Source organism: Mustela nigripes, chromosome 1, assembly GCF_022355385.1.
Source record: "Mustela nigripes isolate SB6536 chromosome 1, MUSNIG.SB6536, whole genome shotgun sequence".
Taxonomy (NCBI): domain Eukaryota; kingdom Metazoa; phylum Chordata; class Mammalia; order Carnivora; family Mustelidae; genus Mustela; species Mustela nigripes.
In genome coordinates, this window is record NC_081557.1 from 244,148,946 (window position 1) to 244,163,274 (window position 14,329).

At 47.1% G+C, this 14,329-nt stretch overlaps 1 protein-coding gene across 1 annotated transcript in view; it reads right to left on the reverse strand.

Annotated features, from left to right (window-relative positions):
- Positions 1–3,295: 3,295 nt before the first annotated feature.
- The window catches only part of USP46 (ubiquitin specific peptidase 46), a 55,453-nt gene continuing 44,419 nt past the window's right edge, over positions 3,296–14,329 (reverse strand). The window contains exons 6-9 of the mRNA XM_059383800.1: positions 11,792–11,875; positions 9,462–9,659; positions 8,135–8,213; positions 3,296–7,052 (exon numbers count right to left, since the gene is read on the reverse strand). Of these exons, the coding sequence (XP_059239783.1) occupies positions 6,951–7,052; positions 8,135–8,213; positions 9,462–9,659; positions 11,792–11,875 (463 nt within the window). The 3' untranslated portion in view covers positions 3,296–6,950. The remainder of the gene's footprint in view (positions 7,053–8,134; positions 8,214–9,461; positions 9,660–11,791; positions 11,876–14,329) is intronic.

The following is a 14,329-nucleotide window of genomic DNA, read 5'->3' on the forward strand; positions in this document are numbered from 1 at the left end:
AAGGAGAGCACAGCTAAGGCCGTCACTGGTAGAGCGGGGGCAGTGACTAGGGTTGGTGGGCGGGAGGAATGTTGGGCAGTCTGTGGTCTGCAGGGACCTTGTTTCCACCTGTGCTTAGATAAAACTCCGAAGGGGTCTTGTTTTGTGCCACAGCATCGTGGTCACAGCATGACCTTGACCGAGGTTGGTGTTCCGTGACATTGCTTACGTCCAGCCGGAGCACCGGGTCAGCTCCTAACCACATCCAGAACGTGGCTGTTGTGAGCTAGTTCCCACCTGCCAGGGCTGTTTTTCTTGTTCTCCGCTCTGTTTGGTCTTGTCTTTCAGGCCTGGGGGATGTGGGGAGGATCAGGTCAGAGGAAGCAGGAGAGCATACTGCCCCAGGTCCTCATCGCAGACACGAGCTCCTCTAGGCTTTCCACTGTTTCTGGACATTGTGTTTTTAAGCCCCTCGAGGACCTTGCAGAAGGGCCCCTTTGCCAAATACCATGCATTAGCACCTCTAGTGCTTGTGGGATTCACTGGGATTCAGCTAACCCTGCAGGGCAGATGTAGGTTGGGCCAGGAGCAGCAGTGAGACGCAGGCTAGAAGCTCGAACCTGAGTCCCCTCCGCTGAGGCCTCCGAGAGCCCCATGCTTTGCACGAATTCCCTCTTGAGGGCAGATTCTGAGGGGAGTTTGCTCCTCATAACCTTTGGCTTCTCCAAGGACGTAACTTAGAGCAGGGCCATCAGTGATCATCCGGGAAGAGGGATCCTCTCCAGCCCACAGCCTTTCCCCCTCCTGCTGCTGACTCCTCAGACCAGCACAGATGACCTACATCCGCGGGCAAGTCATCCTTATTTTTGTTCCCTGGCCTTTGCGGGAAGGGGTTGGGGGTGGGGGGTTGAAGAGATGGAAAAATATGTAGAAGCAACTTTTCAGTTTTTCAAATCCGGGGCGGGGGAGAGAAGGAGTCTTCACGCAGATTTCGTAACCCATTAGAAAATATTTTTCTACCCCTCAGTGTGGGATAGAGGCAATTCTCAACCTGGAGATGAGCTCTCCGGGAAAGAGATTGAGGGATGAAGGCTCACTCTTAAATTGTTCCCATGTTTATTTTCAGTTACCTTAGCACAGAATGTTCTCCCAGGCAAGGTCTACTAAGACACTCTTTAATACAAACACAGTTGAGTTGGATCACAGGAGAACTCGCTTAAAGACATAGAAATGGTGGCTTCAACTATTAAATTGTTTTGCCTCCTGCCAAGTGAGATCTACAGCTCTGTTTTCTTCTCCAAGCTCTGTACGACGAGGAGGAGGTAAGAACAAAACAGGGCTTCAACCCACAGCACAAGTGCCCAACCCTCTCTCGGGAGAGCCTTGGTGGAACCCCCCATGGAAGCTGTGTGCTCAGTCGAGGGAAGGGATAAAACGAAGATGCATCCACGTAACTCACAACACAGACAGGATACCCCCGGGTCGTTAATAAATACTTTATTATGAACCACCGTGTGGGAAATGAGCACAAAATTAGGAATTCTTTTTACAACATTTAATGTCGCTTCTGACTCTGGTGTCTCACAACCGAAATGAAGCTTCTCATTTGTAAGCTCCTCACGTGCTTTGTTCAAAGCGCTTTTAAAACGCAGGGGAACTCAAAAAGGGGAACACAGGTTGGTTAAGTCCATAAAGTCATTTAGTCACATAGCTTAGAAACGCTCATGCCCAGACTGGTTTGGCTAACGTTTGGACAGGCTGTTAATTATTTGGTAACAATGTAAAAGGATTGTTTATTTTATTCATAAAACCCTCTGTTAAGACTTTCAATATTCTGGCTCTCCTGACATGAAATTAAGAGGCAAAATGCTCAAGGCCATTGCTACAATGTAACAGATTTACACTGGTTTTTAAAAATGGGCTGCCCCTTGCAGGAGCAGGCAGGGTCGCAAGTGGGATTCCAAGAGGGGGTCCCAAGGGAGAAAGGGACGGGTCTGCTTTATCTAACTGCCCACCTGCTCCGTGAGACCCCGGCCAAACTGTGCTCAGCTGTGAATTCCCCTCAGACACAGTATTTCCATTTAAATTTCTTTTCCAGAGACCCTTTTCTTTTTTTTCCTGAGGTAAACAATGAGAAAGGGGGTCCTGTCTGCTCCCCTTTGTTGTCCCCTGACTCGCAACAAATCTGGCACGTAATAGGTGCTGAATGGTCACTTCATTAGAAATCTCTCCACTTGGAGCATCTCTAGGACAAGTCTAAGTGGTTTGTCTTTAGTACCATTCCCCAGGTCAAAATCTTCCCTCGGGGAAAAAGACTTCACGAGGATTTTTATGTTCGTGGAAACAGAAGGTAAAGGCAGGCTTCATACGGTTAAAGGTATTTGGGTGTCGATGTACAGAAACGGAGGATAAATGGAGAACACATCTCATTCCCCAGAAATGGGTTCTGCTGGTGGGGACATAGCTATCCTGCGCACTCCATTTAACCGATGGACAGAACCAGGCCTAGAAAAGAGCGAGGCTTTCCTAGGGTCCTCCCTTCCCACGACCCTCCTGGCAGCCCCTGGCGACCTTCCAGTTCCGTCGGGTTCAGCTGACTTGCCCCGAGAGAAGATGGATGGAAACTGTTCTGTGGGTCTTTAGTTCCCATCACTGGGCCCAGGCAGATGCATGCAAGATGCATTCAGATGACGACTCCTGCCCACACGCGGACCCCCGAAGGGACTGGCCTGGGGCGGGGAGAGATGGGGGCAAGCCTAGAGCATCTTAACAGCAAGCCTGAGTCTCAGGAAGGAGACAACATGCTGCCCCCACAGGGCAGGTCCCTATAGGGAGTGGGGTGCACCCCGCTGGGGGCCCCACAGCTCAGAAACCTCCAGAAACCCCGGGCCGGCTATCAGTACAAGAGGGCCAGGATCATACCCCAACTCGGGCCTAGAAGTCAGAGGCTGGAAGCCACTTTCTTATATGGGGAATGGATCTTTCTATTTCATAACTGGTAAAAGATTTTTATATGCAGAGCCCGAGCTAAGGAATTCACTGTGATGTCTAATAAACCTGACCCCCCTCCCCTTTTTTCTCCCCTAACTGAGAGCCTCAATTTGCTATTTCCCAAATACAGGTTTCTGGATTACTTCTGTTGATCTTTTTCTTTTCTTTTCTTTTTAACTCAGAAACAGGACCAAGTTACCTTCAGAACACTGACTTTATCAACCTGGACAGTAGCCCTGCAATTATTTATCACCAGCAATCAGAAGGTTATTTACACTTCCACTGCTTCGAAATTAAGTTGGGAATGATCACCGGGGCCGGAGACTTGCCAATAACTCCCATTTTATAAAAGGGGTTTTATAACCCATGTGTATAACATTACCAAGATATAATTCTCTAGGAAGAGAATTCCTATTACATTTATTTATTTTTTTGCAAACAATTTTAGACGCAGGGTGTTAAACTGATTGAACTTTCACAAGATTGACGTTACTGCTTAAAGTGCTTGAATTGGTTACATTAAAAAGAAAATTAAGGTACAGATTATTTTAAATAAAAACTAAACTTTCTTTTCTTTAGCAACAAAATCAAACAAAGGCCACACAAATACAGTAACTACTTTGGTTACAAAAAAAAAAAAAATGAAAGCCAAAAATAAATTAATGTAATACTGGAAAACAGAAATTTAATTAGGCAGAAAAGTGGGAAATAATTTTCTCTGACCCATGCCATTTACATGAGTTATTCACAACAGTGTGCATAAATGCCTTGACCATCTAAGAGCAAATGAGGGCAAAACATTTAGTGCACGGTAGTTTAATACATGTGAATATACAAAGTTGATCAAAATGCAGTTTAAAGATAAAACCCATCTGTAATAAAGCTACACTCCAATAGCTAAAATAAGTCCTAAGCCCCAGTTAGAACATAGTTCGTGGTTAGGCATGCCTGTGAAATTAAGCACATTCATGAAAATAAATGTATAGGGACCATTCCTATCATTTTTTTCCCTATTTCATCTGAAATCCAAAATATGCCAGGCCGTAATGCCACATACGACTGGCTTCCGATTCAAGCCAACACCTTTTTGTAGTGTTCCTTGACTCTCTGCACAGCAGCCCACTGCTGCCTTGGAATGGAAAATGCACCCGTGTAACAGGACTGGGGGTCAGCATTTCGTCAAAATTGGTTCTCACACAAATGCCTTTTTAGCAAACTGTACCGTAACCTAGGTGCTCAGCTAGTAAGTAACCAATAAAGCAAACATGTCTTCTCTCGTTCAAGTGGGAAACACTGTAACTTATTCTGAAACCGCAGCAGTTAAAAGAAATACAGCAGGCCCACTCACTCTCCGCTAGAAAATGACACACAAAACCCCTGCGATTTGAGGGAATACTGCTGAGCCTTTGTGCTATCGTTGACCTCAGAATGGTCGCACACATCTCACACCATTCTCTGCTTTCCACGATGAATGAGGGATGAAAAATGGAAGTGTTTGCATGCTACTGTCTTTACATGAAGTGAAATGATACAGGGGAAATGTAGCTGCCTTGTGTTTGTCTCATTTATTGAAGAGGAAAGAAATGATCAGATAGCTCTGAAGTTTAAAAATCTGATGGAGTGACTGCAGATAAGTGTGATTTGGTCTTTCTCCAATCTTCTTTTCTTGCCTCACCATGTTAATGCTTTTCCATTACCTTCCATACTTGTTCTCTATTCCTAACCTCTATCCAGGAATACTGAATTTTAACTGATCCTTTCAGTTTCTTCTGTTAAGTCACTGGGAAAAACTCTTTACACATACAAAAGAAATAATATTAGTAATAAAGAATATGCTCTGAATCTAGGACTTGGCATTTAGATATTACTACTGTAGGCTTCCAATTGAAAATTTTTTTTCTAATAAATTAGCTTCAAGAGTCATTTCAAAGATAATTTTAATAGTTTTTCTTATGAATCAGTTCCAAATATATTAGATATGATCCATCATTATTTTTTTCTTAAAACTTTGCAACCTGCAGTCAAATATATGGGTTATATATAGTACAAACAATTCCTTGTATCAGTCACCTTCAATTGCGAAGTGTCTCTCCTTAAAAACAGAATAAATACTCACCTTCCAGGTAAGTGATTACTGCATATGTTTCATGGAGGAAAAAAAAAGACAAAATATTTATAAATACGAATTTGCCTCTAAACAAGGCAAGGTATATTTTCGTCACTTGTATAAAACAATAACGTGAAGATCACCCTGTTTTTGTCTTTTCCAGTAAAAAGCAAAACGTTTCACTACAAGCATGAACAAATGAAGTGTTGTTGGCATGCTTAGTTAGGTTCTGAGCAATAAACAGTTCAAGGTATCTTAAAGACAAGAAATCCAGTTTTCACCTAGATAAAGTGCTATGCTCTTCATTGTTACAAGATGGCCGCTAACATGTTCGATTTCAGTTTTAATTCACATTATGCCAAACATCTGCGTGTTCACTCGCCGATTTATTAGGTAACAAAATAATACGTTCACAGTATGTTAGAGTGTATGGAAGTCACTGGCTTCCCAAAGGACGCCAAGATCTAGGACCCATAGTTACTTGAAAGAATCTAAAAACCAGCTCGACAGCAAAACACCAAACTGACCCTTTCAATAAAAGGTACCAACACGCGTATGATCTAATAAATACATACATAACAAAAGTGAAAAAGGTAAAAGTAACTCTAGTGAGATGAGGTTCTTCCAGAAAGCGGTCCTGTCAAGCATTCAAGGAGTCTGAGCCAAAGAGATGCCAACATTTTGTTCATTCCTCCGCCCACCCACTCGCACTTCCTCGGACCCACCTCCACACCCAGCTAACTCCAGTAACCCCTCTTGGGAAGGTTCCATGGCAGTCCCGGGGCTCATCGGTGCCTGCACAAACGGCCGGAAACGTGACAAAGCCAACGGCTGGGCAACGAGGCCGATGGCGGCGAAGGGGCAGCGCCGCCGTCCTCACTGAGCGAGAAGGATGTGGGCACTGCCTGGCCACAGAGGGCTGGGCCGGAAGCAGTGGCCACGGTGTCCCAGCCCTGCGACCACAGACCGCACAACACCGGCAGGCCTGGAGAGACACCCGTGACAATGCTCAGCAGTGCCAGAGAGAGGACAGACAACTCACGGGACCTCACGGAAGTAGAGGGTCCCTAAAGACAAACAGCACAGGGTTCTTTTCCTGCCACATGGTTTTGGTAGAAAGAGAAGAAAAGTAGCTTCTCCCTGTCCACGGATGCTTCCTCCTCTGGGCTTCGCCTGCCCTGAGCTCCCTCCCTTCTTAGCCTCGGGGGCTCACAGCCCTTGGCTGGCGCTAGCCACCAGCCACCAGCCACCAGGAACAGTTTCTCGTCACCCTGTTCGGCCTGGAGGAGGCTTTGCGTACTGAGGTTACTCACTTTGAAACGTTTTCGTTTGCACAAACTTAAAGCTATGATTGCAGCCCCCTAAAAGGTGAACATCTACCCAATTCTTCTGTCCTTCTGGCGGGAACGAGGCAGAGCAGCAAACACTGGGTAGCAGTGCGTCTGGGGACAAGGCAAAGGAATGCACTGAGACACGATCCCGGGAGGCATTTAGGCCGTGCAGCAGAGACCCAAACAGACTGCAGACATTCGCTGGAAATGTCACTCGGATTCAGCCAGACACGGCCAGTGGTGGGGCGTTTACCCGATCCTAAAATTAGCAACTGTTACTCATAGAAATCTTACTACAATCTGATTGCAGTTAACTCTACCTCAGACTAAAATAAAACCACGAGTAGTGCTGCATGTAAAAAATAAAATAAAATAAAATAAAAAAATAATAAACCAAAGGGAGAGAAAGTCTAACACAGCCAGACCATCAGACGTGGCGTCCTACCCCTGGTGGGCAGCTGGGGAGGAGAGGGTGCAGGGAAACCACATAGGAGTGCTTGGAACATTTCCCCCCATTTGAGTGAGTCCCGCAGTTCTTTAAGTTATTCTCTTGATTGATAGAATAAAATATATCCAGATTCTGAATTTTTTGATATATCTGATGTCAGGCCATAGAATTCTTCAATAGCTTGGGCATCTATTTTCTGCAACAGAAGAGACACAAAACAATACCATTGTTTAACATGTGGATGGAGAGAAGGAGAGAAAAGTGAACAGGATGGACAAGAGAATGTAAGGAACACAGTCCTAAAAGCACAACTGGGGGCGCCTGGGTGGCTCAGTGGGTTAAGCCTCTGCCTTCGGCTCAGGTCATGATCTCAGGGTTCTGGGATCGAGTCCCACATCGGGCTCTCTGCTCAGCAGGGAGCCTGCTTCCTCCTCTCTCTCTCTCTGCCTGCCTCTCTACCTATTTGTGATCTCTGTCTGTCAAATAAATAAAATTTAAAAAAAAATAAATAAAAGCACAACTGGGAACTCTCAGCAGCCACCTGGCAGTGCCCCAGACTTGACAACGGGCCACGGTTACGTAAACTGCAAATTGTTGAGGAGGAAAGCCACCCTTTAATTTATGAGGCCACCATATGTGGGCACTCTCTGAAGAAGGCGGGGCTTCTGCCTTTCAAAGGATAGACCAGGGGGGTCTTGAGGAAAACCTTAATTTCTTCAGATCATCAGAGTTCATTCCCTTTAGTGTCACCCTGTGAGCTAAAATGGGCCTTGTCCGACAGTGGCATCTCTTCAGCTAGGACTCCTTTACAACAAAATCAATACACGGAACAACTTGAGTGTGATGGAACGATTTTTAGGTCCAACAAACTGAAAAGGAATTTTTAACAACCGATACAAGGAAAATCTGGTATAATGAAAGAATTCTAATAGAACCTTTTTTTTTTTTTAAGGTTTATTACTTGGTCTGTACCAGACAGGGCTTCAGTCGCGGTGGAAAACAGGGCTTAGACATAAATATGATTTCGGGGGACACAGAGAACTCACATCCATGGTGGACCAGTCAACAGGAACATAGTATCAGTATCAGTGAGCCCCCATCACAGCCCCTTGTCTCTTTCCACAGAGAATGAAGAGCGGCAGAGTTTAGTTTCAAGAGATACGTAAACCATTTGAGGGGAAAACAGGCCTGTTGTAGGAAGTGCCCCCTCCCGCCCCCACAAACTCCCCCAAACACAGTCTGTGCCCCAGCCCCACTGAGGGTAACTGGCATACCAACCTCTACAATGTCATCATCAAACAACAGCCAGAAGCCATGACTCTTGACGATCGTAATATAATGCCCACGGTTGGGACCGCTGGAAAAGGACAAAAGTTGTCAGGTTACCATTTACTTCTTTAAAAAAAGACTATGTCACTCCATGTAAGCAGTGATTTACGAGAACAAACTATCTCGAGTCTGTGCCCACGGTGGTTTGGTGGAAATGCAGGGAGGGAGAGCCGCAGGGCGTGCTGTGGGGCACGTGAGGGAGTCTTCTGCAAAAATGCAAAGACACGGGTCTTCTGAAGACCCACAGTCCCATGGGGAAAAGCAGGCATTCAAACTCGACAGTGACTGGACACCCACTGTGTGCCAGACTGTCTCCTGACTCTCAGACAAAAGAGCAGCAACGAAAATAAAGTTCCCACCTTCTCAAGGCAGAACTAAAATACAATATTTCAAGGAGTAATGAGGGCCATGAATAATAAAGCCAGAGTGGGGCGCCGGGGTGGCTCAGTTGGCTAAACCACTGCCTTCAGCTCAGGTCATGATCCTGGAGTGCCAGCATCGAGTCCTGCATTGGGCTCCCTGCTCTGCTGGCACCCTGCTTCTCCCTCTGACCTTTCCCCTCTCAAGCTCTCTCTCTCTCATTCTCTCTTTTAAATAAAAATAGAATCTTAAAAAAAAAAAAGCCAGAGTAACAGCGTGGAAAGAGACCACACACAATCCTGTCCCAGCTGAGGATAGAATCATAAATGGATGAATTTTCAATGGACGTTTTTCCATGCTTCTATCTATAGCTAAGGAATAAAAAAATATTTGCTCCAAAGGACAAAAGGACTTCCAGCAAAAACTCTGCATCTCCATTATCTAGGGGCCTTCTCTCTTACTCTGTTTCTGATTGGGTAAAGACTACAAACAGCATAAAGAATATTTTTAAGAGTACATGTAAACAAAAAAAATTTTTTTTTAAAAAGAGTACATTTTAGGGGCACCTGGGTGGCTCAGTGGGTTAAGCCTCTGCCTTCAGCTCGGGTCATGATCTCAGGGTCCTGGGATAGAGTCCCGCATTGGGCTCTCTGCTCAGCGGGAAGCCTGCTTCCCAAAGCCCCCGAACTGTGATCTCTGTGTGTCAAATAAATAAATAAATAAATAAAATCTTAAAAAAATAAAGTTTAAAGAGTGTATTTTAGATTTATTTTGCAGTAAGGAGGAGCTCAGAAGACATTCTCGAAAGTACCATCACCACGGAATCTTATGGCCCGGGAAGGCACAGCTGGGGCTACCCGGGGACCAGCAGAGCCTCCCGCTGTCCCGCAGCGCCCGCTTCCCCGCCTGCCCTCACCTGCCACAGTGAACCACCACGGCCACCAGGTCGTACATGCGGTCCAGGTTCACGGCGTCGCTGGACGTGTTGAAGAGCCGGAGCTCCAGCGGGAAGACCACCCGGTAGGACAGCTTGGTGTACCTGTGCAGCTGCTCCATGTACTTGAACCGTTTCAGGTGCAGGGCCAAAATCATGGGCAGCTTCTTCACTCTCATCCTAGGGGACCACGAAACAGACCGTCAGCTGTCCCCCACGGCCGTCAGGGGGACACGAACCCGCTGCCACCACCCCAGCGGACAGCAGGAGGGGCTCACGGGCGTCAGTCCCGCAAACACGCGGACCGCTCGCAAGAACCAGAGGAGCGTGCGTGCGCTGAGCCGGCTCCCCCGACTCTCGGCGAACCGGGGCACAGCCGGCCAGGGCAAGGGGCCACGGCAGGTCTCTGCTTCAGTTTGGGCAAAGGAGCCCGTCCTGAGTTTGTACCAGTAAAACCCAGGACGTGCAACTGCTCTCCATGACTGCCTGCTTTTTGCTGCCTTCCAGAAAGGAACAGTCTTTGGGCAACCACAGCCCCCTCCACCCCATCTGGAAACAGTGGAGAGGCGGGGGGACAGCTCTTGAGAGAAGCGGGGGGACGGAAAGCAGAAGGCTGAGGTTTGGACTTGCGGGTTCTGAGGAACGGCGGGGGCGCTTCCCGACTACTCCGCAGCCACCGGGGAGCCGGGAGCACGATCCCCAGTGCGGCCCTCGGTGCCGCCCCTCCGAAAATGCAGGGGTTGGCTTCGGGCTACTACTCTCCCCAAAATGGGCTTCGTGGAGCACCGGAGGTGTTCACCGAGCCGGGGTTTTGAGGGTGCTGCTGTGCACAGGGTTACTTTCTATTTTGAAGTTCTGCTGTGCACGGCATGATGAAGGGCTGGCGAAATCCTACAGTGAAGGAAGTGTTCTCCTATGTTGGATGCGGCCTTCCCCAAACTTTTATGAACACAGAACGCTTTTTTCCCTAGGTGACCATGAATATTCCTCAGCAAAAAACTCACACCAACAACAGTTTATGTAGGTAACTCTGCTAGAAGAGAGGCCCTTCGGTCACCTTCCAGGACCCCCCTCCTGGGTCCGCATCAATGTCATTCAGCTTGTATACGCTGTCAAAGCATATTTATTTGAAAAATAATTTTAAAGAGACTATAAATTTTAAGAGACTACTGTTCAGGATTCTACTGAAGTAAAACCCTGTTCATAAAGATAAGAAAATAGTAAGGCCAGCAGAAATGTAAGAATCGTGGGGAACCCCATATTTTACTATTTTTCAAGAATCATGGGGAACGCCATATTTTATAGGAACACACGCTATTTTAACCAATAAAACCTCCAAGGTTGAGCAGGACACATACTGGTGCCACATGGGGAGGTCTGGGCTGGCCGTGGGCAGACAGATTCTAAGGACAGGGAGCAGAAATGAGCTCGCTGATCACTCCCAAGAGTTCACCAGCTCTGCCCTCCATTCCCATCTGCCAGAATGACTGACCTGTCGTGAGTTTTGATGCAATGAGGATAGACGTGCACGTCTGGGGGGCGGGCAGAGCCAGGGAGGCTGGCACAGGAACTACTTCCACCTGGGCTCTAGACCCCGGAAGGCTTCAGACAGCAGTAACGAGCTCCTGTGAGTTATTCTGAATATTCCACAACCACAAGCAGGGTAAGTTTAACTCACGGGAAAGCCTCACGGGCTAATTAAAATGTCAAGTTTCCTGATATCTGGGGCAGACCACAGAGAAGCCCCGACTACTGCAGACTGTCCAGGGGCTGTAACCGGCTGGTGCTGGTAAAGATAGGTGAGTTTGGATCCAATATCAGTTCAGAAAGTGATGACCTCTTATTGCCCATCCATTTAACTGATGTGCTAGCAGTTCCTCATGTTTCCACATTCAGTGATTAACTTTTTTCACCTTCTGCGTCTCTGTGCACGCACAGAAGTTCCAACACTCAGGCAATCCCAACAATATTACTAGAGATCTACTAGGTGTTGTACGCCCTGTCCTTTTTATAATCTGACTTTCATCCCAAGCGGATAGTAATTACACCTGATCTCACTCATTTACCCAGCACAGTATCTGGCACACGGCATGCAATAAATATTAGTAGAATGAATGAATGAACAAAGGACCCCACAGTCAGACAAATGGACAAGTCCCCAAGGTGGCATTCTTACCCTTGTTTCTGCAAGGAGGAAGGCAACTAACTTCTCCAAAGCGACTTGGCCATGAGCCCATGAACTGGGACTCAAAATCAGACATGGTTCCTTCCCTCAACACAAAGCCACCCTCTGGGCTAAATCCTTTACGCACCTTTTCTGGGCCTCCTGTTTGCTGCAGCACGTTTCACAATAATATTTCTGTTCACTACACAGTGTTTCTGTGTTGCTGAAGTCTCTGCGGAGAAAAATATTTTCCATCTCAAAACACAGTCCAAAATGTACTTGCTATACACCATGTTTTAAACTCTTTATTACCCATAGGGTAATTTTTAAAAAAATATTTTCTTTATTTCTGAGAGAAAGAGTCGAACTGTTACCCACCCGGCACACTTTCCCTGAGAACCTGAGTCAGCCCAACCTGGGGCTCGATCCCAGGACTCTGAGATCATGACCTGAGCTGAAGGCAGATACTCAAACCGACCGAGACACCCAGGCGGCCTATAGGTAATTTTTAAGTGCATGTGGGGAAGAAGTAATGAGAACAGATCTTTCTGTTGAGTCAGTGCTATGATTACCATTAGACCATGTCTGCTGGACTGGGTTATGATTTCACCACCGGAGATGTTCAAAGGCATCTTTATTTCATGGTACATGGGTGGATATAAATGAGGGTTTCTAATGGATTCAAAAAACAAATCTCAAGGTTTAACAAGACTACCTGTACCCCGGCGATTAAAAATTAGAACAGAAAAGTACTCACTACCATAAAAACCCATTGTTACATTGTAGTCATGTCCAAAAAAGTCAATCACATAAAACAGAAGATGACATTATCAGGTAGTGAAAAACAGTGTATCTCGGGTGATCTATATTTTCAAAGGGCACAAAGGTAAAGATAATGGTATTTAAACCACATACAACTGCCCTTAGACTGAACTAAGAAAACCCCTAATTACCAGGCGATGCCGGCTTCCTCCAATCCCCTGCTCCCCACCCCGCACCCTGGATCCCTTTGAGGACAAATGCCGCTGCGACGTTAGATCTGTATTCACCCCCATCATGAGGTTTTACTGCACTACTTATGGTTTTCATTTTTTAAATGTCACGGCTTTTCATTCTTTCCTGGTCATTGAGATTCTACTTAACATTCCTGTGGTAAGGCTTCAAAGGCTGAGGAGCACATCCAGAATGTAATACCCTGGAGTCCAGAGAGAGCCTGTGGTACTTCTTTATGCACAGGGAGCGTCCAAGCAGCAGAATGATCAGATTTTATTAAAGAGAAAATGTTATTTACATGGTGTTATTGACTCACACACTTACACACAGCTTATCAAAGAAACCGTAGACGGCTCATGCGTTCACTACTCAGACGTTAAGCAACGGTCCCCTGGGCTTGGTGCAGGGGCTCGAAGAAGCGCCTGCGCTTCACGCTGCCCTCACTCTGACAGACACGTGCAAGTGAGCCGGTCACAACAGGCAGTGCTCCCCACAGGTTAAAAAAACAAAACCACCGCATACACTTCTCACACCTAAAGCCCTCGAGCCGGTGCCCAATTCGCTTAGGGATGAAACCAGATACCCTGCCCGGGCCGGACCCCTGACTGTTCTTCTGACCTCCCTCCGAGCCTCCCTTGGAGTGCCACCCAGCCTTTCTGCCTCAGGGCTTCTGCACGTGCCGCTGCCCCAAACAGCTCCTTTCCAGATGCTTTCATGGCTGGCTCCACTCACTGCTCAGAGCTCAGCAAAAATATCACCTCCTGGGAGAAGACTTCTCTGTCTACTTTCTGCAAATCCACCAGCCTTTACCCAGTTGGCTGTCTCGCTCTCTTCTGAGCACTCAGCACCGTCCGAAACTCTCCTCCTATTTACTTGATCGCTTGCCTCCTCTCTCTGTGGGCAGTGGTTCCTTCCATCTGTCTCACTCACTGCCATGTCCCCAGCCCTGAGGACAGGCCCAAAGCACCAAGGCACTCCATCTGTGGGCTGAGTGAAGACAGAAGCAAGTGTATCAAGTCCAGGGGAAAGCACCGAGGAAGGAGAAATGAACCTGAACTGGGGTGATGCACGCCATTCCCAAGGGGTGATGCCGAAGTCAGGTTCTCAGGGAAAGTGTGCCGGGTGGGTAACAGTCCAGGATTCCAGACAGAAGGACTGCTGCCCCACAGGGACATGGAGGCGAGGTGGGGATTGTGTCCCACAAGCTAGTGCGGACCCCGTGGCTCTAGAATTCCACTAACAGGTCTCAGAAAGGAAAAGACATAATCAGTGCTTCTTGAGAAATACCATTTCTGGTAGCACTATGGAGGAAGGACCAGAGGGGCTAAGAGGCCAGAAAACAATTTAGGAGGCAATTAAACTCAACTCGCAGATCTCAGGTGCTTGGGGCCTAATGGAGACTCAGACTTAGCTGAATGAACACAGGCTAACTCTTCAGCGAGGTAACAAATGCGAATGCTGTTCTTGGCCTACACAGGATTGGGGTGGAGCTGGTGGGTGCGGGGCAGGAGGGGGAGAGGAGAGTCTGCGTGACGGTGGAGCTGCACATCGTTGGGATGTCCACCACAGACGCACCTCTGCACCCAGCTGAAGAACCAGAATCATTAAGGCAAGCCCCACAGCAAATAAGGAATTATATACTTTCTACTCTTGCTCTTCAAAGCAAGTTCCCTGAAGTATTTGCAGACCCAAA